This window comes from Polyodon spathula, chromosome 26 (assembly GCF_017654505.1).
Source record: "Polyodon spathula isolate WHYD16114869_AA chromosome 26, ASM1765450v1, whole genome shotgun sequence".
NCBI classification, from domain to species: Eukaryota; Metazoa; Chordata; class Actinopteri; order Acipenseriformes; family Polyodontidae; genus Polyodon; species Polyodon spathula.
Genome location: NC_054559.1, coordinates 17408274 through 17434865, shown reverse-complemented (window position 1 = coordinate 17434865; position 26592 = coordinate 17408274). Strand labels below are relative to the sequence as shown.

Sequence of the window (26592 nt, the reverse complement as noted above, 5' to 3'; positions counted from 1 at the left end):
TTTACGTGAGACGTATTTACTTTGTTTGGTGGTGAAAATTTCTTGAATAAATAACATAACTTTGCAAGAACCACATTGTTTTTGCGGGAGAACAACAAAGTACTCACTGTACAAGTGCTACGACAGGTCAGTAGACCCTCAGTTTATGTATAAACTTACTCTCACCTTCATTCGGCGTACTCCACGGGGGGGGGGGGGGGGGGGGGGGGGGGGGGGGGGGGGGGGGGGGGGGGGGGAGGGGGGGGGGGGGGGGGGGGGGGGGGGGCACGGGGGGGGGGGGGGGGGGGGGGGGGGGTCTGTAAAAGGACAATCTGCATTTACACACGTTAAATATATATATTTTTAAAAATGTAAAAAATAAAATCAAGTAAACATTTTAAAAAGTGCAACTTTTTGCAATAAAATGCTAAAGTGAATGCGGTCCTGTAGATTAAAAGGGTGCTCGGATTGAACTGTGTCGACTCTGTCAGCTTTATTTTAGTTAGGATGACAAAGAGAGCTGGATGGGAGCTCCCCTCTGTGCCTCAGCTATGCTCCCCGCACGGCAGGTGATTGAGACATTCGGCTTTCTAGCTGCATTTACTAGCCTCATGCACGCGTGCATGGATGATCAGATTCAGTTCATTGTAATTTACGACTCACCTAAAACAGCTAACATAAAACCATTTGGTGCATGGCGACCTCATGTGGAGACAGATAAAAAAAACAAAACAAAATCATTATTGGCTTTATATGAGGACATAAGGAACTGCATGTCGACCTCTCATTGGTGGATGCAATTTTCCCCATACAAATCAATAAAAAAAAATAAAAAAAAAAACTTGCAAAGAAATTCAAAATATATTTATCATTGCTCCAAAACTACTTTGTTTTCAGCTATTACATTCGAGTTCTCAATTCGTCTATTATCAGTTAATTTTCCTTCACATTTATCACTATAACTGTGGTTTGTATTTCAAATAATTAAACATTTTAGTTCGTGTATAATAACACGGTCTGTTGTTAATACGCTCTGCTCAGTATGTAGCGGCCGACGAAGGCTTGCGTTTTCGTGTTTTTTTTTTCAACCGAGGCGCGTTTTGTCTCCTCCGGCTGCCCGTACCAGTTCCGTATCGTACGTGTGTGTCTGTCTCAGTTAATCGGAAGATGGCGGAAGCTCCCACAAGACCAGGTCGGTTTTTCTGTCACCGCTGCTCGGCGGAGATCAGCCCGCATCTCCCGGTAAGAATCCCGGTCATGGACTGGGGTGTGAAGCAGGTCCTTTGAGGGGGTAGTGGTAACGGTAGGCAGGGTTCGCTACGTTAAATGTGTGTGGTGTGATCCCAACAGGCCCCTGTATCACAGTGTCTCTGCATTTTCACGTACAGTTGAAGATATCTGAACAATACAGAATATTATAACAAAAAAAAATAGATATATGTATTGACAGCGGGGGCAAAGACACATTCACGTCAGAACCTCATGCTGAGGCGACATACTTGTGATGATAATGTCTTTAAATCGAAATACCTGACATTCAAACGGATTGTTTGTGGCTGATCACACATATAGCCTGACACAAGCTAGAGGCGTTTCTATGGTTTTTCTTATATGTGTCTGGAATTTAATATTACATCCTTTAGCACGTTTTTAATGAAAGCTAGTTACCCCGTGCAGTTATGATAAGACTCCAGTTATATAAGTTAAACGTGTCTATAAACGTGAAAATGAAAACTGTAAAACCATTTTTTGTTTTGAATTCGGCCAGCTTCATTTATTAAGCTCGACAGTTCGCTGTGAAATCTCTTTTTTTCGTGCGAAATGCAAAGACTATTAAATTGCGTTACGTAACATTTGTAATCAGTTTTCAAAAGGCATTTGAATTTCGTCCTTAAATAAACTGCGTTATTTTACGTAAATAGATGTCAGATGTGGAAATGCAATTATCTTAAATCATGCATTTTGTTTTAAGTGACTCTGTAACCCGTAGCGCACACTGCAACATTAAGGAGGTCTGAGGTTCGGGCACACCTGTGTACCTGTTTAATTACTGCACATATATTTTTCATATATACCAGATTTTCATTTTCTGATGTGTGTATCATACAATAAGGAATGTAAGGCGCTTCTCAGGACTAAACTAAAGGGAATAGACGCTTTTTATTGCTGATGCCTGTTTCTATAACGTGAAGCGGTGTGTCAGAATCTCTCAATGCTGTTTGTGGGTCCTACACCCCCTTTCCAATCCGAGGGAGACAGACAGTCACCTATAGGGCACAATAAAATCAGGAACTGATCCCAGTGGTACAATAACCCAGAATCGATATGCAGTCAATAGTGCCTTGTCAGGCTGATTTGGGGTCTGTAGGGAAAAAAAAAAAACATTAAAATAAGTGACAACTTTCATGCTAAAACAATACAGAAATCAGCATTTTCTCTGTTTGCTGGACGATTTTGGTTCTTAATTGCACTTTGCATTCTTGTTGTTGACATTATATTGGCCAGGTTTTGGTTTCGGCATTGATTGTGCATTGCCACCTGGTGAACAGAGGTTATTAGAATTATGAGCTGAAGTGGTTTATAGTGTTGGACACCCCCGCTTATTCTCAAATTAAATTAGTCTGCAGGGCTCCATTTCACATGACAACCTGACAGGTACAAACCATGTGGCTGCTGCTGCGTACTGTGGTTGATGATGAGCACCGGTATAGGTGGCATCATTTATCTGCATAGATCACTGTGGTTAAATACAATAAAACACTTTTTTTTTAAAACCCTGTCACTGCCATCTGAAGAAGTGAATGGCGTTTCACCTACAAACTGACACAAAGTTCTACTTTCTTTCAGACGATCCCATTCATTACTTTTACATTGGCAGCCATGGGGTTGGCTTCTAGAATGAGCCCCTACGGTGCCAGTCTAGCATTGCTCAGCACGCATAGGGTGTACTGTTGTGTGTCGTCATCAGATCTGATCTCAGGACAGGGAAGTTCAGCCTGTTTCTGGATTTTATTGTGCTCTGCTGGCAATTGGCTGTCTGTCTCCCTCTGTGATTGGGAAGAGGGTTGGATAATATGCAAACCTTGAGAGATCCTGACACACAGCTTATTACAGGAACAGGCATCAATTACAAAATGCGCCCCCCTCACTTTAGTCCTGACGTCTTCTTCTAATTTATCATACACAAAACTCACTGAGTGACGTGCCAGTGAGTGAATAGATGGGGTTCTGGTACTGTCTATTTTAAACAAATCTGTACAGTAAATAAACACACATCTAAAGATTTGTGCACTTTCTTTAAGCCATGTGATTTTAACAAACAAACATAAGCACATGTAGAGAGGGTACATTTATTTGTTTTGTTCATCCCCTACAGGATTACACCTGCCCGAGGTGTGAGTCTGGGTTTATCGAAGAATTACCTGAAGAGAGAAGGTACGCAGGGAGGGGTTATAACAGACTTGATTCTGAAAGTCGTTTTCCTAGATCAGCAGCTCTAAGCGTATTAACCCCTTAAGGTACATGAGGAATTGAGCGCTTCTTTAGATGGTTTCTTCTTAAAATGCATTTGAGAGCGACTCAAGTATCACTAGGAGGAAACTGACAATTTGGATGACCTGATCCAACCTGTCAGTCACACCCTGTTTCGTGCCTCTCGCTGCAAAAATAAAAGTTAGCATCATTTTTATTTGTGGGACACACATGTCCCTTGTACCTTAAAGCAGTGCTTCCCAACCCTGGTCCAGGGGAGCCCCTGTTTCTTCTTGTTTTAATTCCAACTGAGCTCTTAGTTATTTAACTAGACCCTTAATTTCACTGATAATTTGCTTAATTAGACCTTTTTAATTGTTTTCAGTTCTTAAACAGTTGCAGAATTCAAGTTTTTTATAAAATGGTGTAGCTAACATGAAATCTACAACTGTTTAACAGTTGAAAACAATTAAAAAGGTATAATTAAGCAAAACCAGCAGACACACAGGGGGTCCCCAGGACGAGGGTTGGGAACCACTACCTTAAAGGGTTCATACTGAATTAAAGAAAGCATCTTTCTTTCATAATAAGATTTCATAACACATAACAAAATGAATCAATGCAGCTGACAAAGAACTGAGTCGGTCTGCTGGTGGTGGGGTTGTTTTGTGACCCCTGAAACTGTTCTGAGACCCCTAGTTTGAAAACCCCCTGCTCCAATTGAGCTGAGCATATGTATTAAATTTCCTGAATACTCAGTTGTAATAGGAATTATTTTAGTATCCAACATTTTAAAACTTCCTTTGCCATTTTATTTCAACAGTACTGGTGTGTCCTATTTTGGGGACTGAATGATGTTTGTTTTTCCCGATTAGCACTGAAAATGGTTCCACCTCTTCAGCCTCTACCAGTGATCAAAACCGACACCAGTTTGAGGTTTGTGAGTTTCTTTACTAAACAGCTTTTATGTTCTGCTAAAACAATACAAAATCATTTAACATAACTTCAATTCTTGCTAGGTGATACATTTTCACACCATAGTATTCCTAGAGTTCTGGAGAAGCAGTTTTGATGGCTGTGGTCCTGATTCTAGATGGCCCTTTTGAGCTGCGTAATAGAACAAAAAAAAAAGCAAAAACCCTTTCGATAACTGGAGATGTAAATAGTTTTAGTATAAAGTGAGCAGGGTTAGGTTCAGCTTCTGATTTTCATTTCCAGTTGCCAGTACCTTTTAACCAATTCCAACACATCACTGGACAAAATGGCAATTCTGTTATAAAATGAGCTTCTCACAGTGGCAACAGATTACTTCAATTGAAGTCGCTGCTAGTCGATGAAATTGGTTTCAAATGAAAGCAGTTGAACAATCCCAACAACTCCCTAAAATATCAATTCCAATTCCTTCAAAAGAATTGGACTTGAATTGGGAATTGATTTTAAAAAGGAATTGGAAATTGAACTGGAATTGGAAAAACAGGAATTGACCCGAACCCTGGTAGAGAAGAGTTCAGAATTTTTCCTAAACGTTTAACCATTGTCAGAGAGGGCAGCTGTAGTGTTTATACAGTAGGGTGTGTGCAGTGTAAGGATGTTTATTCAATATTTGTCTTTTCCATGTACACAATGGTAGTCTTGTGTATTAATGGTCTAGTGCATCATGATAAAGGAACAGCTTTAATATGGTAAGAAGTTGAATTACTCCTGATTTCCCTGCAGACCCTGGACCAGCACATGTTCACCTTTCCCCCCGGCTATGGGCAGTTTGCGCTGGGGATTTTTGACGAGAACTTTGAGTTCGGTTCAGGGCCGCCCTCGGAAGACAACAGGGAGACGGAGAACCGCAGGGAGAGGGAGTTGGCGTCGAGGCAGCGTTATGGTGCCAGGCAACCCAGGGCGCGGCACATGGCAAGACGGCAGACAGGGAGGCACGAGGGGGTTCCCACTTTAGAAGGGTAATTTAAAAATTGATGGGACTTGTACTGTATGCTAGAACTAACCCTGCACCCGGCCCTACTACACTTTACAAATTTTGTTAGACTGTTTTTTTAATTCAAATTCTATTATGCAATCTGTGTTTCTGAATCCATGGGACAAGCATCCAAATCTGAGCCTTTACAAAACGTGAGCTGGCAGAAATACAAAAGCTATTGTGCTTGTTTGTTTTTGTCATCCTATTATGCAGAGTTGCACTGTGCTTTTGAGTCTTTACGCTGTATAACACAGGTTTGTTTTCCTGATACAGAATTATCCAGCAGTTAGTGAATGGAATTATAGCACCTACAGCCATTCCAAACATAGGACTGGGACCCTGGTAAGTGCATTTTGGGAAGTTTTAAGGAATATTCATGAGTGGAGCTGCTTACAGTGGCTTGGCAAAAGCGTTTTGCTCAAAATACATGACAGTAGGTTTTAGCATGTGCATCTGTAACCCTGAGTCAACGTGACAAGCCTGCAAGTAGTTCAGATTGCTTTCTTATTAGTCAAAGAGATTGGAGAAAAATATTGGTTGCCTCTCTGTTTCTTTCAGGTTTGAAATGTCTGTAGGCAAAGAGGAACGAGTTCAGACCAGTGTGGTGCAGATGGGGTGTGGCTGCCCCTTTTAACAGAGAACTTCCTAATCAGCATGATATTGCTTAAGATGCCTGACTTATCCACTTATATTACTTGTCGGCAGTTATTGTAATAAATGCATTAATGAAAAAGGCATATTTTAATATAGGTAGAGATAGGGACTGGCAAAGGTGCATCAACTAAATGTCAGGTGTCTTGATCTGATTCCCTGTGTTCTTTTCTGAAGGGGTATGTTGCACTCAAACCCAATGGACTATGCATGGGGGGTGAATGGACTTGATGCAGTTATAACACAGGTACAGTGAACGAGGGGGTCGTGGGGTCAGAGGGATCTTACTCTGCTATGCCAGTTTTATTTCTAAATTGAATGTTGCTGTAACTATGGTTCTTTTCCTTTCTTTACCCCACCAGTTATTAAATCAGTTTGAAAACACCGGCCCCCCTCCAGCAGACAGAGATAAAATTAAGAGCCTCCCCACAGTGCAGGTTACAGAAGAACATGTAGGTACGTGTGCTTTTAATATATGTGAGTTTAAAGGCAAAATATAATGGGATATGTTCAATTGCATTTTGCCAAAATTATTATTACACCTACACAGTGCAACCCTAAATTAAACCTTAAAAACAGCCCTAAATTAAATTCTAATGCCATTTTCCCAAACTCTTCCTGTCCTGTTGGAACAAAAAAGGTCAAACATGTTCCACATCACTTGCTCCCCAAGTTTGTTGTGCTGGGACATTTGCTAGAAGCTGTGCACTGTGGCCTGCATGATGCTGTGGCCTGTATCGTCTATGTCTAGGGGGGTCGGCTTGTTTAAGAGGAAGCTGTCTGTGTTTGTCATTTCAGGTTCAGGTCTAGAATGTCCTGTCTGTAAAGAAGATTACACCGCAGGAGAAAGTGTAAGGCAGCTCCCGTGCAATCACATGTTTCACAATGATTGTATAGTACCTTGGCTTGAACAGGTGAGTTTGTTTCAGTTTATGTTGTACTCTGCACTACTTAAGAGCTGGACACTTGGCAAGGAATGACCTGTGATGTGGAGAGACTCTCCTGTTTTGTTTATGAATTATACGTCTGCATGAGTTACTGTATCTCTGCCTTGTTGACTGCACAGCATGCCAAGCTTAATTTAAATTCTCAGTTGTTAAGTAGACAAACGATTTGGCTAATGCCTTCCTGAAGTGATGAAGGCAGCGTCTGAAACTGTATCTGGTTTACGTATTGCTGAGTGTTTTGAAGTTACGGTATTTGTGAACAGTTACCCAATGTGTTTCTTTCTCTTTATTTCTTTTTTTAGCACGACACGTGTCCAGTTTGCAGGAAAAGTTTAAGTGGACAGAACACAGCTACGAATCCGCCTGGGTTATCTGGGATGAATTTCTCCTCATCCTCCTCATCATCCTCCTCCTCTTCCTCCAGTTCTCCCGGCAACGAGAACATGACGAATAACTCCTAAAGCCCCTTCCACACTCTCTGACTGAGCCAGGAGAATGCGAATGACATCAACCACCCACCCAACCAACCACCCAACCAACCACCCACCCAACCAGCCACCCACCCAACCACCCACCTCATTCAGGAGGCTGTCGGAGGGGAATGACGAGAATAAAAAAAATACTGATCTCAAGAACCTTGCAACGTTTTTCAGTTCCACGCATAAGCAAGTATGGTATCCCTTTTATAGACCCATCAAATGACAAATGCAGAACCTGCCTACATCTGGACCAAACTGAAAGGGCATGCCTAAAATGGAAATGTGGCAATTGGCCCTCAAGAAATTACACACACACACACACACACACACACACACATACACACACACACACATCCTTGGGTTGGTGTTTATTGGCTGACGGGGTGGGAATAGACCCCTTTTAAAAAAAAAAAAAAAAAAAAAAAAAAAAATTCTGTATTCTGTTCAGCCAAAGGAACAAGGAAACTGAACAAACATGTGGAATTGATTTAAGAATTCAGTGAAAAAAATGCACTTGGATAAAAGTTTTTTTTCATCTCTTTATATGTACTCGAGTAGGGAAAGATTTATTAGGTCCAGTTAAAACCCCAATTAAAAAACAAGCAAAATGTGTTCGGACACACTAAAGATGGACTGCTCTTCAAGAGATGATAAAAACCAGCCAGGTTAATCCATGAGGTTGCCTGAGCTTCTAGCAACAGAATAAACAAAATATGTATATATAATCTCACAACTGTCTGCATCTCTCAAGATAGGCATCCTGCAACAGTGGAGAGGAAGAGAGGGAGAGAGAGTCACTTCTTTCTGAAACTGAACAAAGAACAGCCAACTACGTTTACATCCTTGTGCTTCTTTTTCTTAGGTATTCAGTGAATTTGAGTTCAACACTGAACTTTTTATAAAACTTACTATTATAATTACTATTCTAAGTTAAGGGATATATATATACACACGTGTGTGTGTGTATGTATATATATGCATATATATGTGTGTGTGTGTGTGTCTGTGTGTGTGTGTATGTATATATATATATATATATATATATATATATATATATATATATATATATTATATGTATATATGTGTATGTTTTTTAAATCATCATTATAGTAATAATAGCGAAATATATAATTAATGGTGGTTGTGGAGAAACCAGGGTAATAGAGATAGTACTGTTGTGATGTGATAGGTGGTATTTGATCTAAAATATGACACTGCAGCCAGACACCACTGGCGGTGCCCTGCTGAGTACATGAATTAGAAAGCATGGTGCAGAAATGGGAGTTTTGACTTTCGTTAATTAAACATGTTTTCTACAGCAAGAAGAAAAAGATTCATTTCCCTACCCTCATGTTAGCTTTAATGCCTTTTCCAATGTCCATGCTTGCTGCACAATTTATTTATTAGATTTTCTTTGCATTTCCAATGAAGTTTCTATATCCTCGCACATGTACAGCACCCAGAGTACTGGGGCTTCACTGAGATCAGCAGAGTGCATTGGTGGTTGTGAATACTAGCGCACCTACATCAGGAGAGAACTGCTGTATAGTGAAGGTGTTGGGCTTTCACAGCTGTTTAAAAGTAAAGAAAACTTAACAGCACAGTTAAGACTAGGGAACTTAATTGAAAACCCTTTGCTACTTTGTATTTAAAGAAAATGTAGATTGTGGACTGAACCTTGTTCATTAACGTCCTTCAGGAGAGAAGAAAGCTCCTCGCTCCAGCTCTAAAATACTGAACGTTGACTAGTTTCTTCTCTGATTTGATGAGGCTCTGCTCTGCTCCAAAATTAGCACTGCTGGTGAATGGTCTTAGCAGCTTTATTTACAGCTACCTACTGGATGCAAATTGAAAGTATTTTTGAACTGTACAGATGGAAGCACAGCTAGATGATTGGGAGACGTACTCCTTTATTTGCCTTTTAGTTTTTTGACACAAACGCTTCGTAAAGTAAGGCAGTTTCTCTATCTATCAGGGACCTATGAATTACATTGCACACACAGTGAAATACAGGGGATGCTACATTACAGTGGCTTCATCTGTTCCGATCTGTCCCGGTTCACTCGCCCAGGTTCTGTTTGCTCTGTGCTGGCAGAGGCTCTGTGCTAGCGTCTTTACTGCAGTCATTTCTGAAATCAGTCAGGTTTTAAAAGCTAAATGTCGAAGCATTGTACATATCAGACATTTCCACTCAGACTTGAAAATATTTATCTTTCTGGACAAGGTTTTAATTATATATTATAATTTTTTCTTTTTTTTTTCAGGTACTATGCTATATTTCTGGGCTTGTCAGCTCCAGAGTTTCAAACTAACAGTAATATTTCAGTTCTAATGTGTTTTTTGTTTGTTAATTTTTTGTCTTGTATGCCCCGTTGTAGAAGCTGTCAGACTGCAAGCGCTTTGCATCTGTGAAAATGCTTTTAATCAAGCAGACCAGCGACTCGGCCGGTGCGTTCAGCCGGCACGCTGGCGAAGGTACCAGCCGAAATGTTTGTCTACTTGGCTCCGACTGGCAGGCAAAGGGATGCTTATTTCCATCCCTGCAGGAATGCATTTGCCTTCCGCTGAGAGGCTTTCTTCCAACAAACCCGCGTCTACAAGCTGGTTTTAAAAAACAACGCACAGTCCGAAAGAAACATGCTTGCAGCACATGCTGGAATTGAGCTCTGCCACTGGCCTGGGGTATGGCAGCTATTTGATTCCAATGAGTTTGAGGTCCAGAGTGGCAGCTGTGATGTTTGCACATCCTGTTCTGATTTCAGTCCTGTAAATCGACAGTGCTCCTGGGTTTTTCAGTGGACTGGTATGTTTAATAAATCACCTTGTGTATTTGTATGGCCGTTGCCTTACCGGCAACGCACAAGTACAGCACATTGAATTAAATATCAAATCAAATAAAACTAGAAACAATGACAGCCTGTGTTCTGTACACATAGTTTCTTAATCTCTGCTGAACAGTGCTGTCGGGAGGCAATGGGAAGGTGATTGAAGGTTTTTTTTCAAGGTGGTTGTTTTAGTGTTTCAAGTTTTTTTTCAGCCAACCTAGTTTTACTACTTTTAAATCATCTTTACCCAATGCCACAAAATATGAGACCCTTTACAGGCATGGCAATGAGACTCCTATTGCATGGCAGTTTCATTCCGGGTTTTACTATGGGATTGATTATTCGCAGTGTACAGCTAACAGGCTCAGGCGTGTATTAAACTCATAGTAAAACCATGAAATGATCAGACTGCTATGCAGCGGGAGTCTTGTTTCCATCCCTCTTGCTAGAATGCATTTATAAATCTCAGAGGGATTCGTGCATGGGATCTCATGTATAATTGCCTCCTTGGCTCGCTGCTAAAGCCTGATTACCGACGAAAGGAACTCGCAATTAATTTTTGCCGAAATTGTTTGTTTTCACGTTGGTTTGAGGAGACAATGTGAGTATGTGTGCGTCTGTCCTTTTAATTTCCTTTGAGGTGTAATTAAAAAGTAACTTATTTCTGCTGTTGTTATTTTTCAACCTCCCCGCATCACATACTGGAATATTTTAAATGTAGTGCGTTTTTTATGTTGAATATTGGATTGGCTTCTTCATTTACTAAGTGTATTATTTTATTTTTTCGTTTTTTTAGACTGAACGCTAAAGAGCCAAATATTTGTCAACTACCAGACCAATTTGTTTACTCAGTTTAATTTACTTTGCAATTTTTAAGAGCAGCATGCCTCATTGATTTGGCCAGTGCTGTTTCACTGGGCATGGCTTTTCGAGTCGTTTTGAATACAGCTACCGTGCAATACTTTAATCAAACACCAGAGGGCAACAAAACACATTTTTCTCTGCGAGTGATGCACAGTTCAATTCGATATCAGGTTTCCTAATAGGCGTTCTGGGCTACATACAGTACGGTGTACATTGCATATGAAATAAAATGTAAAATAACACGTTGGAAATTGTTGAACCAGACCGATGTGGAGAGTGATGGACAGGTGAAATCAACGCTGGTTATAAGGTTACAGTCACACGTTCAGGAATGATTATTATTTTTATTATATATATAGAGAGAGAGAGAGAGAGAGATAGACAAACAGGTACAAATCTGTTCAAGAGCAGAGGAACAATCTCGACAGGAGGCGGTTTTGATTATGACATCACAATGGTAACTAATGGAAACTTGCAACATGGTATCACATCTCTTTGCTTGCGTGGCTTGATCGTGTTAGTATCAGCATACCGTGTGTACCTTACAGCAAAATGCATTGTTTTTTTTAAAGCTTGGAAATTGATGTTATCAGCTCCGTGTACCCCCATATTAACCTATTGTGGGACAGCATTATATGCAACTTTGCATCAACCAACAAATGTAGCAGTGCTATCCAGGGTAATCTCTGGTGCCTGAAAATGCTCTGAAAGTCATGTTGCTGCTTATATTTTATATATTTCAACGTTGATCAAATCTAACTTACTCCCAAGTACAGTGTATAAGAGTCCTTACACACATTTAAACCCTTCGTTTTCTCCAAAACAAGCACCGAAGCGGGGGAATGGATCAATGCAAGCATTGACGCGGCATTAAGGGAGTCCCTGCATGCTGTCCAGATTTATTAATTCGGAGGGTCTTACACACACACACACACGAGCCTAGAAGGAGATGGTCTTACAGCAGCAAGAAAAATACATTTTCTGTTCTGCGTAGAGAATCTGTGGCGAGTATTAAAAATGAATAGGCACAGTACAGGAATCTGGAAAATGGGACTCTTCCCTACAAGGAGCGGATTGAAAAAAAAAACAAAAAAAAGAAATTTACTATGGAAGTTGCGTCAGCTTTTTATAAAGCTATATTTTTTTTCTTTTCGTCCAGTTTTTACTAGTGAGTGCATCTCATTAGCAACACAGGTGTCAGCAGGGAATCTCACGCAGGTGAAACCAGTGATCAAGTTAGTCTCACTCTCTCTAACTTTTAGTATAGTTGTCCCGACCCTAGGACAGTGACTGCAGGACAGCCGACCCCATAGCACACATTGTCCTAATCTGGACTTGTGCTGGAGCAGCCACATTAACAAGTCTTCATAACGCGTTAAACCCTGAACCAAAAAAGTGCACTGTGTTGCATTCCTTTCTTTGAACAAAATGAAAATGAACTAATTCTCAGTAGCGTTTTCTTGATGAGGTATTTTTGTTAAAAGTTGTTAATTAGTTTAATTGCTCCCTCTATTTTAGCGAAAGAAAGAAAAACAAATCCAGTGAAATAATGAGGTCGCCGTGGTTTGCAATCCCTGACAATCTGCCATCTTAATTGTTCCTAACATGTTAAGTGAAATAATAACGTTTTGGCTGGCCGTACAAACCGCTGACCTGACTGCCACTGGATTCCAACATTTTCCTTTCATGTCAACATTTGCAAACGTATTCCTGCATCTTTTGAGGTCTTGAAAGCTTGGGGATTGCTTATTGCTTTCCTTAATCCAATAAAAGGTATCAGCACTCTTTATATTTGACTGTCATCTCCGGACTGATACAGCGCAACCATAAAAAGCGAGTCCTGAAAAAAAAAAAAAAACATAGACATAAAACTCTAAAATAGCTCAAAATAAGCACCGCACAATGAAACTCATCGGCCTTTTGAAGGAATTTAGTTGCAGTGTACGCTGGAAGGTATAACGATTTAAGAGATAGTGATATTGGAGAGAGAGGTGCATCATTATATAAGAGAATACAGAACCACATATGAAATATAAGAAAAAAAAAGTAAATGAACTAATAGTTCAGTACTTTACAAGGAACAGTCACGCTGTGGATGACCTAAAGTTTGTGGTTTTAGAAGAAAAATCGAGATAATGTACAATATAGAAGAATAAAATAAAATCACCTGCTTATCTATGGTACATGGCGGACTTCCCCAGTTAAGCCTGTCAGGTGTCTGTTAAGGAGCAGTAGACTAGACAAATAAAATATAGTGAAATTCATCACAAAGACATTACATTTAAAGAGAAATAAGTGTGTGGTTACCATGGCATCAAAAGCCTATATATTCCTCTAATGTTTGTTTTGAAACACACTTTCCCTTGACAATTGTATATGCTAAACGTAGCGTAAATATAATATATATATATATATATATATATATATATATATATATATATATATATATTATATATATATATATATGTCAGCAGTTTCAACTATAATAATAATATGCTTTTCTTTGCGATATCATCTGGTGACTTTTAACACAATTATATCAGATAAAGTGAAAACGAAGCTTCTGTAATGATAAGGACAAATACGTACTAATCTTATGGACAATGCAATAGCCTCTGTTTTCAGAAAAACGGTAGATTTAACGGCGGCATTTATCTAGTAATATTCATACAAGTAATCACTGGTGCCGTGTGTATGATTTTTAAAAAATTTGCACAGCGGCTACCAAAAGGTGTTTGCTTGATGCTGTAATTATAAACTAACACTGAACGACTAAATTCAGCTGGGAAAAAGACTCAAGTACACCACGTGACCGCAGCTTCTTCCCAAAACCCTCCATCGCAGTCACGTCCCACACGCAGCCGCGACGTCACCGCGCAGGCCGGCGAGGAAGAACGAGAGGTGGAGCTGCGCTGCGCTGCGCAGTCTGCTCGACACCGGGGAAGAGAGAGGAGCCGGGCTGCGGTTAACACAGTAAAACAAAGCCTTTACAATGGCGTTATTGTGGAGCCTCGGCGCTCTGTTGGCGTCTTTGTGCGCCGCCACTGCCATGACGGGTAGGTCAATTTCTGGTAATGTTTACTGTTTTTAACTAAGGAGAAACGCAAGTGTCGGTGTTGTTTTGTTGTTTTGTTCCGGAGCTGTGACGACGGCGTTTGTAATGGTGAACGGCAGGAGACGAGCAAGAGAAACACGCTTGTCGGTGGCGGTTTCACCTTTAGGACGTTTTCTTTTTAAAGTACGATTAAGTGATCTGATGTTATTTTAGAAGATGTGTGTTATGCTGAGAGCGTTTGATACACTCGTTTGCTGAACAGGTTCGGTAAGATGGCGGAACACCAGTCGAGTTGTGTTGAGAGAGACAGAAAAAAAAAAAAATCCATTTGTTTCCGTAACCGTGTCTGAAATAAAGCCCGTTTATTTTCTGTTATCCAGTCATGGTTAATGATAAACACGTTCAAAATAAGGTAACACGTTTATGCTAATTAATATTGGTGACCTGACCTAACTTGGCTGCTATGTAATTGTTCACAGTTTGCTTGTGTGTCTGTACTGTGTACATGCGATCGTGCTTTCCAGCCCTACATACACACCCGGAAAAATGTACATGTTAATCACATGTCATGTAGGGGAACATGCTATTAATTGGATTGTAACTCGCCTTAAACGAGGTCTCTGCAATTCGAAAGTAGATTTCCGAATTTGGTAGCGCGTGTTAATAAAACTGCTCTTATTTTAAGTGACGCTAGCTGCGCAATTAGTGGTTTTAAATTGGCTTCAATCTTTGCATTTAATTTACTGATGTGGCTGATTTATTTAAATGTCCTGGTAGGATAAATTGGTTGTCTTTTAGGTTACAGAATCTCATTGTGGTGTAGTTGTACCATACTTTAGACAGTGGCCCTGGAATTCATTAATTAAATACATACGAGGTTGGAACAAGGTCCTGGATAGATGAATTAAAAAAAATTAAACTTAATAACTGGCAGATTACTAATACGTGTAATTGGGACAAAGTTCCCTAATGAAACAAACTCGAATTGTATTTAGAGAAGGGGTGTCTGTTACTTGAATGTCGTCCTACCCAGGGCATTTTTTGTATTTCCTTTGAGTTTAAAACTCTTGTTCATGGATGGAGATGAAAAGCACAGATTTCAGTGTGGTTTAGATCACTCTTACCGGTAAGGCACACATGACTTACAGTACAAGTGTGTGTTTCTTTGTGTAGGGAATGTACTAACAGATTATGGACCTGTGAAAGTGAATGACCTGCTTGTTGTGTGACCAGATATAAAGAGCCCACTCAGTAATCTGTATCGTACTAGGGGCTGTTTGGTAGACGGTCAACCATGTGACTTGAGTAATTGGGAAAGAAATGGCTCTACTGACTTTCTAAACCGGAAACCACAGCAGCGTATATCAGCCAGTCACGGGTCTTGTGGAAGGAGTTGAGAGTAATGTAGAGACGGAAGGACAATTAGAAAAACCTACTGGGAAACTGGAATTGTGTATGAAATTCCAATGTTCAGCGCAAGGACTTCTAAAGGTTATTGGAGGGGAGGGCTTGCTAGGCCTAAAATCCATTGGGTGTTTTATAGGAAGGCAGTATCCCAGAAGCAATTCTCAATTACCAGGAAGAGCTTCAAATACAGTGAGCAGAGAAGTGGGGGATGTAGCACCCGGAATACTTGAGTCTGCAACTAGATGATGACAGAGTTGGCATAAATATTTACGCGGTGCGTCAACTGAGGTGCTGGTATCCTATTAAAATACAAGAATTGGCCAACAAACAGTCGTGCATTGCACATCAATTTTATTTATCTACTTTTTTAAATGTTATGTTTAATTCCTTCTTGCTTATTGGAGCAGAATATGTTGCCAGGACATGATGGCTTTGTTTTGAGTGGCTGCAGTGTAAATGATCATAATTAAAATGTGCCTGTGTCCTATTTTTTGGCTAGACAGAGCTTTGTCTTTATAGTATATGTAACCTCAAACCCTCACTAGTATTATCTTCACTGTATATCTTAAGTTTTGCTAATGGCCTGTCGGATATCTATCATTAAACAAGCATGTGCACCTTGTTGAAATAAAAACCATAGACCTCTTTACTGGGCTATGGCAGGATGACCAGAATCGTTGTGTGTTTAATAAACTCTAGAAAAGATGTTCATAAATATCCATCAGATATCTAAATTCTCAGTATTTCAGCCTGGCATGGCTTCAACAGACTTGGCTCAGCATAGGATTAGGAAACTGTATTGCAACACTTTTTTATAAAACCAAATGGGAATGATGAAATAAAAAAGCAAAGCAGTTAAAGCTACATAACAACCTTTTGTGGGGTGGGGGGGGAGTTAATGAATAAAGATTCCTGGTATATTTAAAGTTGGAGCCAGCAGTCTTTGCTAAATAGGCAGTACATTTGTTCCCCAGAGATTTAGCTGTCATGAAGGTGACTTTTTCGAGCAGTCAATAGCCGTGGCTTGTAATTTAAAGGTCACGTGTCTTTCTGCTTGGGGCGTTTGCAGTTACTTGTACAGAGTCTTTCCTCTTCGCAAGAACAGAAGAGAATGACCGGACAGTCTAAATACATACCATGAATCATCTGGCCCTCTCTGGCCTCAAATGCCACCTTGAGGTTTGGTTAAACTTGGAAGTCTGTAAGTTATACTGGCGTGATGTGTTAAAGGCTGCTGAATAACCCTTAACAGGTATCATTTGGGTAAAGTTGGCTTGGAAGGGGGTGTGGGGGTGTCATACTGAATCTGCAACACTTAAAGTACATTGATGTTGCATTAGAAATCCCTGACAGTATAATCTGCGTGGGGTTTCCGTTTTCCAGAGAAACTTGTGCATTCCTCAACTTATGTACACAAGTGGTTGATTTGTACTTGTCATTGTTTTCTTAACAACATTTTCATGTTTCATTCAACATTCTCTTGCCTTTATTGCTTAAAAGGCCATAGATTTTGATAATGTATGTACACATTTTGGAATCCATGCATCTTAATTGAGTGGGAAGAGACCAGAGCTATATATAGTTCACAGTGGACAAGAAATTTGAGAACTACAGTTAAAGTAATTGGTGATTGTTAAGTTTGCAAGAGGCCCCTTTTGCAATTAACTTATTTATTGCTTGATAAAACCATGGCTGCTTTGTCTTCTGCTAATCTGCTTGCTTTTTTTTCTTGACTTTAACTTGTTCTTCTTTCTTTTCTGCTTTGCATTAACACCTGGAAAATAAATAAATAATAAATCAATCTGATTACCCCCCCCCCCCCCCCCCCCCCCCCCAAATCCAATAAAACCCAAGCTGGTTTTATGAAGTCCCCCATGTCTCAAATGAAACTGGTTGAAGACAATGCTGAGCTGCACTGTGAGGTAATGGGGAACCCCATCCCTGAGGTTCAGTGGTGGTTTATTGAGGGGGACGAGTCGGAGGAAACGTTCACACAGCTGTTTGATGGGGCGCGCCAGGAGCAGGTCAAGATCAACGCCACCTACATCCTCCACGCCACCAGCACCATTTACTTTACAAACCTCTCGCTCAATGATTCGGGCACCTACGAGTGCAGAGCCTCCAATGACCCCGACCGCAACGACCTGAAGAAGAGCCCCAAAATCAAGTGGATTCGCTCACAGGCAAACATTATTGTATTTGAATGTGAGTGGCGGTCAGTTTGTAACGGTGTCTGTTACCCCCTCTATCCACCCACCCGCCCCGTTGTGCCCTCGTTGCCAAATGATGTAAAACACAAACTGACTGTTTTGGTTTGTAGAAACAATTTCTCTAGATTAATGTTTTATTTTAATGTTAAAACATTCACGAACAAATATTCGTCCAAGATTGATTCAGTACTCTGCTGTTTTTGTTTGTGCTGTACGTCTTTTGGAAGGTCTGTACCTTTCATATCTCCCACCTGGCGCCTCCTTTTGACCCATAAAGAAATCGCATGCAGTTCCATACCGTGATATTTACCACTGCACTGAAAAAAAATCTGCTTTTTTGATTAAACACGTTTTGCTTTTATTAGAAACTGCTAGTAGTTTCTCTTGTAATTTTTTATTGCTGTTTGTTAAAAAGCAATGTGTAGATTAAACAGCTGATAGTTATAATTTAGGATTTTTAGTTAGGATTTAGCACGGTGTCCTAGTTTGATGTTTTAAATAACTGACTCTGTACTTTACAATGCCTCAGACAGTTGTGACCGTACTTGTCATGGCAGTAAAGGACATCAGAGGAAATCCTTCAAGGCTTTAGTTTACACAAGCAGAATACCAAAAAGCTTCAGTAATCAGTTCAGTGGTTTGCAGTGTGTCCAGATGCTAATTTTCTAAAAGGCAAGAGGCTCAAACGGGGTGCCTCTTATTTGAACACTTAAAGTACCACTTTAGGATTTTTTCTTTACCAAAAGTTGTTAATCTGTACTTTTCTTGCATTGAGGACAGTGACTATTTTAAGTAGGACAAATATTAAATATTTAATATGTTAGATTCAAAATGAGCTTACTTTGGATTCTCTGAACTGGCTCGATTTCTCTCCTTCCCCTCCCTCCACACTGCTGGTCAGCTAAACCGATCACTCTGTACACTTCAGTCCAAAGCCTCTTCCTCTGCTGCTGTCTATAATCCAGGTCTTTGCCTTTGTCCTTGTTAACCATTGCTTTGCTAATGCTGCTGACCTCCCTCTTTAGAATCTCTTGTGCCCTAGTTCCTTTGAGCAGAGTTCTTGAGTATAAAACCTGTCTGTCTGAAGGCAGTACTTAACGCACCTTTTAAAGTGCTGCACCTACTAATTGCATAGTTCAAATTACTGTTTGCTGTCTGGGCTTGAAATTCACAGGAACTGTAATAGTCAAAATGCACTTGGAGAGAAACCAACAATTATACAAGCCCTAATTTTATAAATGGTTGGGGATAATTTTGAGCTCAACAGGATTTATATTTGTTTATCCCTACCTTCTGTTATTCACTTGTCCTATAAGCTGGAATGTCTTGTATGGCTAAATTGCATAACTTTCCTTTTACAAAAAGTTAACTCTTGCTTTCCTAGACCTTTTAGTTTAAGCTTGTGAGTTGCAATGTGTAGTTTCCTAAAGTGCCATTAATAAGTGTTTAATTTCCTTCAAGAACAGGAAAAATTACACTGAGCAGGGCATGTCACACGTAGCTGTGGAAGTTGAGCGTGGGACCTGCTTTTGTTGTATTTGATCCTGTGTTTTTTTTTGTTTTTTCCTTATCCTTTTGGATTTCTTGATTTTGATTCGGAAACAAATGTCCTTTCAGAATGAATTGGCTGCGCAAACTGACAATTAAATGCAACAACTTAACCCTTTCAGCTCTGCCTTTGTTGGTGCAGTATGTTGGTGCATGACATTGGAAGTAATGTTGGAACATCATGGACGGCTAGGTCAGGCTGAGGTAGTGTGTTAATATATGCAAGTAAAGGTCCTGACCTTGTGTATACTCAAAGGAGTTTGTTCTGCTTGACAGTTCAGGGCTGAAAGGGTTAAAGGGTGAGTCTTGTAAATGTTTAGCCAATGTTCAATATCTTTTATTGGTGTTTCTCTATAGCTATTGGCAAACATTAAGATAACAAACCTGCATTGCATTCTAACTTTTGTTCATTTGTGGAATTTACCCAAGCTTAAATTGATGGATGTTGCCCATTATTTCAAGACTTTGGAGTTAACACTTCAAAATAAACTGATGTAATTGTCATCTATTTTTAAACTACGTTCTGTTGTGTAAATACAGATCCTGTTATTGTAACAATGCCAAGTGAGGTTGTGAATGTCAATGAAACAACTGTCCAGCTGTCCTGCAACCTGACAAACCCAACCTCTGCTGTTGCTGGAAGTCACTGGGAGAAAGACGGGAAGAAGATTGATAGTTCTGTGGACACCAAGCCAAATACCTTCATAGAATACACGTATGTAGTCTGGGTCCAGACCCACACCTATTGAATGTTTTCCCAAAGTACAGAAGCCTTAAAAGCTGTGCATTGTTGAAGTACTGTTTTATGTGATATGGCTAATTTTTTTTAATGTATGTAAGACTTTGAGTTAATTTAAATGCATGACAGCCTGTTCAAGCACTAATATCTATATGTAAATTACATAAGGTTAGAAACGAATTGCCTTAATCTGCTTTATTAGCTGTGCTCTGGCTGCTCATTATAATGGTGGTGCTGTTGGCTGTGACCCATCTGATTTTAGTGGCTGACGCTCACTCGACTTGACAAGGCAGACATGCGGTTCTTCTTGTAGCAATGCTCTGCTGGGCTCAGTGGCCACGTGGATTACCATTCTAAAACGCAGCTTCTGCTCTGATGTTAATTCCTCATTAGAAAAGTGCAGTCAGAGCTCTTGGGGCTAACAAATGGGTTATTGTTATAGGTACTAGCAAGCTTTGTAGTTGTGCATTTTTGCCAAATGAAAAAAAAACAAAACTTAACTCAAATGAAGGTCTTGGTGGCAGCAGGGGGTCTATTTGGTTAGCCTGTCTCTCTGATGGGTTGTTCCATACTAGCTGGGTTCAGTGTAGATAAGTCTTCAGGGTTCAGTTTTTTTTTCTGGCAGGAAGTGTGTGCACAGTGCTCTTGAACAAAAGATCAGTAGTTTTAATACCAGAGTTTAACTATTATTGGATTTGCAAGGCACATGATAAGCTATTTGCATAATCCTCTTGCTTAGCTCTTAAGTGTGGCAATCTCTAGCTTGTTTCTTTATGTATGTAATCAATTGCTAACCCCCACCCCCCCACCCCCACACTTTAATGAATTCTTACTTATTGTGCATTATGGTCACCGTCTTGCTTTCAGTGCTTTTAAAGCCTGGTATCTGTTAGCTGTTTTTTAAATTGCTTTTTCAGATTTCCCTCCATCTAATTTGTATGATTGACAATTCACATCTTCATCTTATTTAATGTACTATGCCTGTATTTAATATTTGCATTTTTTACTGTGTAATGTACTGTGCATTGTTCCTCACTATCTTGTAAAGTGCTTTGTGATGTTTGTCTTATGAAAGGTGCTATATAAAAAGATTGATCCTGGACTAAGTCAACAGATGCAATTCTGAAGGAAGCTTCTTGAGAGACAGTTAGAAAGTGTTGAATACAAACGTGAAGATAAAATCATGTAATTTTAATATTACTACAGTGTTCTTGTTCCACTTACACTTATTTTTTTATAATATGGAAGAACATCTGAATAGATTTTGAATTGCAGTCATTAAGTTCTGCAGTTTAACATTAATGCAATGTTCATTTTATTTCCAGGATAAAGAAGGCAGACCTCCAAACTGGTGGAGTGTATCACTGTGTGTTTCTCACCTCTCCACAAGTGAATTCTTCAATCGAAGTAAAAGGTAAAGACTTTAAAACTGGCCCCAATGGTGTAGATAACTGAATAGTGCTTTGGAGGTTTTGATTAACCCATTCTATTGTGCTATGCTTGTCAACCATTGCTGTTCTCCTACGTTGCGTGGGGTGAGGATTCAGTCTCCTAGTACAAGGTATCTGTTCACTATACAATGTGAGGTCATGTGAAATGCGATCAAAGCGGATTCAATGGGAGATGAAAATGATAGCAAGGCTGTGGGCTCTAATTGGTGGTTTTGTTTTTTGTATTTCAGTTCTTCCTCATGTGAAAGCTTATAAGCACTCTGAGCAAGGCAATGAAAATGACAAGGGGGTACTGACCTGCACATGCCACAGTTACCCTTTACCCACTGACTGGCAGTGGTTCAAGGTTATTGGGGATAAGAAAACGGTACGTAAACCAACTTTGAGTTCTTGTACTGGACAGGATTGTTAGCTAGATACAGACAAGTTGGCGCTGCTTCAGCCTGCAAGAGTTTCCTTACCATATTAAACCACTGATTTAAGATAACATACACAGACTTAACATTAATGTTACTATAACTGTATATACAATGTCAAATTATTTACATACGTAGCATTTTGAAGATTGTTGTAACTTGCTTCCTAGTTCCCTATGACAAGGGATTTAACTAAAGCTGTGAATTGAATGCTCCCTCCAGCTCCTTGCTAATGGAACTGAGAGATATGAAGTGAAGAGCACCCCTGAGAAGTCGATCTTGTCTATAAGCGAGCTAGATATAGAGAAGGACGCGGGGGACTACGAGTGTTTGGCCACCAATGAAGTTGGCAGCGGCTCTGACAAGATCCAGCTGCGCGTGCGCAGCCGCCTGGCAGCCCTGTGGCCCTTCCTGGGCATCGTGGCGGAGGTCATCATCCTAGTCACTGTCATCTTCATCTATGAGAAGAGGAGAAAGCCCGATGACATCGCCGACGGTACGTGCACCTCGGCTAGTTTATTGCTTTTAATTACTGATTGGTCTGCAAGATCGTTTTAGTAAGAGCATTGGGAAGGGGGAAGAGAACTACTCATGAATTAATACTTCCTGAATTCCTGCAGTGACCGTGAGGAGTTAGAGGGGGGGAGAAACTCTCAACAATGTTGGTCTTGCTTGTGTGATTGAGACCATGGAAATCTCTTTAGTAAAATAAATAGTCTGATAAAACTACTAAGCCTAGTCTAGGTTTCAGTCCAGTTTATTTAAATCCAGACTTGGTTAATGTGGCAGTACATGGGCTTCAGGCTTGTTAAGTAATATTATAAAATCAGACATTGTAAAAGGTGGGATGGGAGTACTTTGCAATTGCTGTTTTTGCTTCATCTGCAGTCTTGGTCAGTTTAACTTTCTTTAGCTTTAATGCTGGGAAAGGGCATGTTAGGATTGCTTTAAAGCAGGGGTTACAAAGTTTTGGTGATGGAGTGCCAATTTTCGGAGGTTGCGTGGAATGGGGGGCCGCACCACTCATGAACCGAAATATGTCCCAAATTATATCTTTATTTCCAATACATTTTTGTATTTAAATTAGGAATGTATATTTCTAGCACTGCAACACCAGAAGCTTTGAAATGTATTTGTATTTTATCCTGTGTCTTGGTGCCACAACAGGCTTAGGTTTGAGCAGCAATATCATGCCGTCACATCTTGCATTGTCCTGGGCACGACAATTAAAGAAGATAATACTGAAATAGATACTCTTCAAACTATATCAGTTAAACTTTGTGGGTTATTCTTCAGTAGTGAGGCAGAATGCATCTTGTACAACTAACCACTTCACTAAGAGCTGAATGTATGTACAGTGAACTCTGCTTAATTCAAATCTCTGGGGACCATAGTCTTTGGGGGGGGCCGCACTTTGGGAACCCTTGCTGTAAAGCATACAATGGCTAACCTGTGCCAGGAGCTTAATATATAATCTGTTTGAATTTGGTATGCTTTGGTAAACACGCTGTTGTACAAGTCCAGTCAAAGTTCATTTTGATGCAAACATGGTTTTATGCTGTGGGTAAAGATTTTACTAGTCTGGTAGTTTTAATACTGGCTTAATACTTTCCTTTTTTAAATGAGTTGTAAATGTCTACTTGCTGTAAAAAAATAAATATTCTGGTCTTATGTCTGTAAAGACTATAGAACTGTTTCTTCTATGGTCTCAAATGTGTTCATCAGGACCAGTTGGTTTATTCGCTACATTTTTTTTTCAGCCGATTTCCTTTATGATTTTAAAGATTTTTATATAGTTTGTGCTATGCCAGAATTATCATTTTGTTTATTTTTTCATTTGCTGCTGCTTTTATATTTTGGTAAGTTGACAAAACTGCATGTCAGACTGAAGTGGCTTCTGCCTCGGATTTATAAGAGGAAGATAGTGTTTTATGCATCGCTTCAATTGAGTAACTATTAATAGTGAAGATGTTTTCTTTATAGTGATTATCCCTTTCACTGGTCTGTCTCCCAAACTGCTTTTGAAGCTTTAACACTGTTTAAGATTTGGTGCAATGGGCAACTTATCAAAATGTGTATTTGTTTTTCATGAATGTGCCCAGACCTGTTGAAGATGTTAACCAGTGAAAGGGTTAATTGTAAGTCTAACATGATACAGCAGACAGTTGTGTAAATTGTAGATGGGTTTTAGCTGTTCACTTAAGGGTTTATGCAGCATCATTAGTCTTCCTTGGTGAAGGTTAACCCTAATGGACTGGAGTGGAATGTTGGCTTTATATTTTTGCATGTGAAGCTTTGCAACTAATAGTTTTGCATGGGTCTGCATTCACTTTGTTAAATTGAAGACTAGGATGGAATCTGTGTGTCCATCTGGATGGCTTAACCAAGTCTTGTGGATGCTGTGGTCTTGGTCCACGCATGGACCTTCACAGCATGGATAGTTTGGGTGTCTTTCTTCACAAAGTGTAATTCATTCTCTTTTTATAGTCGTTACATGTTTTTAAATGGTAGTAGTGCTCAGCACTGTTCACTAATGGCTAAACCCTGGTAAATTTGAGGGGTTGAAGAAGTAACCTCTATTTAATGTATAATGTATATAAGTGTACTTCCTATGTAAATGGGTTGTCTTATTTGAAACAATTGATTTAATTCATGTGTGTGGCACATGGATGGCGTGGAGGTAACAAATTCAGCACCGTTAACCAGAGTACCTGTAAACTGGGCCAAGACAACTAGGACCAGGCGGGTTCCCCAAAGCAGAACTGTCCTTTGTTCGACCTCTGTGGCTGCTGACTAACATTTTCTTTCCATTTTAATTCCCATGTATTGCTGCTGCTCTCTAGATGATGACTCAGGAGCCGCCCCTCTGTAAGTAAATGTTTATCTGTACCTTATTTATCTGTTCACTGTTTAGTTGGAACCAGTGTGTCTTGTTTTACTGTAAGTGTCATGAAATGGCACTGCAGTTGTACCCTGTTTTGTTGAAGGGCATGGTTTTGCTGTGAAACATAATTGACTGCTCTGAATTCACTTACTGTTTTCTCATGCATTTTTGCACAGTGGAATAAAATGCAATTTCCTTTTAATCTACTTCAGTCTGTCTTGTGTTTTTCCTTTCCTTCGATATAGAAAGAGCAATGCAGCAGCTAACCATAAGGACCAAAATGTCAGGCAGAGAAATTGCAACTGAAAACTGGGTGAAGGTGAGCATTCTACAGTTTGTTATGAACACTCTGGTTTTAAATGTTTGTTTTTTTTTAAACGTGTTTCAATCCTAGAGTTTAATGGAATTCAACGTCCGTAACTTGATTATCTTGCTTGTTTTGTTTCCAGAGTAATCAGTTTGTAAGTATCTTGGAGTGTATGAACCAGCTTGAGGGTAAAACTGTGTTTCTTTGACAGATGCCCTCAAGACTACTATGGCAGAGATCTTTCAAGCAGTTACTTTCCAGTGTATCCTGCGATTCAGTGAAGTAGTCCTTGCTGGTGGATTTCTGTTTCTTTTTTTATGTATATATTTTGTCTGCCAGTGCTTTTTTTCTTCCCCCGCTACCTTGCACTGACAGGGAACATAGGGTTAATTTAACAAGCGGGCTTGTCTGTCTGCATGATTTTTATAGGCTGTGGTGGTGGTGAAACTTTTCTAATGTGTGAAATGTGTAGTGTGTTTCTTTTTTTGTTTTGTTTTTTTTTTAAACCTGGCAATGCCTGAAATAAGGATGGCTATTTAATGATAATGTAATGATTTGACTTGCTGTTAAATTTTTGTAAATATTCATACAAACGGATAGGATTTTCCAAGTTGTAATGGTTTTGTATGTGCATTGGTAATGCAGCTTCCGCTGCAAATTGCTTGCTTTTCCTACAACCTTTAATATTTTCCAATACAAAATTAAATAGGATGCATTGCATAACCTTGATATACATGCTTGCATTTTGTAAGATGTTATGCTTTTTATTGGCAGGTTGTATGTATAAATGGGTTACTATTGCAGTGGATTTAATTTAAATATCCTATTTCTACCAGTCCCTGTAAGTGGGCCATATACAGAGGTAGCTTCTGGCTTACCCCTTTCTGTCCTTTTTATAGTTCAGTCAGATTAAACGTTTGGGGTGAGTTGCTATTGCCAGAATGCCCTTTATGCTTTTTTTTTAATTTATTTTTTAAATAGTCGCTATATGTGCCATTTAATATTGTAACAAGCTCCAAGGTGTAGGATTTGATTGACATTAAATACATGTTTTAAATAGTGTGCGTAAACAAGTTATAAATTTGCCTGAATTGACACAAGCTAACCGTGAAACCACCTTGTCTCCTCTTAACAACTTGCACAAAATTTAATAAACTTCCTTGATTTTAGCTTGTGTGGATTTTCTTTCAATGTGTGTGTGTGAGATCTCTTGAATGGGCATCCAAATGAACAAAGGATCCTAGAAGACTGCATTTTTAGTAATGTCATCCTTTTTAAAACAGGAACCAGATCTATCCACATAGTTCATGCTTGTTCAGCTTTCTCCAGACTGGTTTGGGAAAGGAAAAAACCAGTGTTTTCATCCCAGCACTGGTCCTTGTTCCAAATT

At 39.6% G+C, this 26592-nt stretch overlaps 2 protein-coding genes across 2 annotated transcripts; both read left to right on the top strand.

Annotated features, from left to right (window-relative positions):
- Positions 1-1113: 1113 nt before the first annotated feature.
- Positions 1114-10986, top strand: LOC121300852 (E3 ubiquitin-protein ligase RNF126-like). The gene is made up of 10 exons (XM_041229793.1): positions 1114-1221; positions 3356-3414; positions 4326-4386; positions 5167-5402; positions 5693-5761; positions 6248-6317; positions 6433-6526; positions 6869-6984; positions 7320-8358; positions 9875-10986. Exons 1-9 carry the CDS (start codon positions 1147-1149, stop codon positions 7476-7478), a joined length of 939 nt encoding a protein of 312 aa, XP_041085727.1. The 5' UTR covers positions 1114-1146; the 3' UTR covers positions 7479-8358; positions 9875-10986.
- Positions 10987-14102: 3116 nt separating this feature from the next.
- LOC121300853 (basigin-like) lies at positions 14103-26371 on the top strand. Its single transcript, XM_041229794.1, has 8 exons — positions 14103-14241; positions 19946-20120; positions 21470-21558; positions 21826-21962; positions 22234-22507; positions 24855-24879; positions 25141-25214; positions 25414-26371. The coding sequence occupies exons 1-7, from the start codon at positions 14178-14180 to the stop codon at positions 25199-25201; spliced, it is 825 nt and encodes a 274-aa protein (XP_041085728.1). The 5' UTR covers positions 14103-14177; the 3' UTR covers positions 25202-25214; positions 25414-26371.
- Positions 26372-26592: the final 221 nt, after the last annotated feature.

Coding starts and splice junctions, on each gene's coding strand:
- LOC121300852 (XM_041229793.1), top strand. CDS start 1,147: ATGGCGGAAGCTCCCACAAGACCAGGTCGGTTTTTCTGTCACCGCTGC. Junction 6,318..6,432: donor TTGATGCAGTTATAACACAG/GTACAGTGAACG, acceptor TTACCCCACCAG/TTATTAAATCAGTTTGAAAA. Junction 6,985..7,319: donor TAGTACCTTGGCTTGAACAG/GTGAGTTTGTTT, acceptor TTCTTTTTTTAG/CACGACACGTGTCCAGTTTG.
- LOC121300853 (XM_041229794.1), top strand. CDS start 14,178: ATGGCGTTATTGTGGAGCCTCGGCGCTCTGTTGGCGTCTTTGTGCGCC. Junction 21,963..22,233: donor TTATTGGGGATAAGAAAACG/GTACGTAAACCA, acceptor TGCTCCCTCCAG/CTCCTTGCTAATGGAACTGA. Junction 24,880..25,140: donor GACTCAGGAGCCGCCCCTCT/GTAAGTAAATGT, acceptor CCTTCGATATAG/AAAGAGCAATGCAGCAGCTA.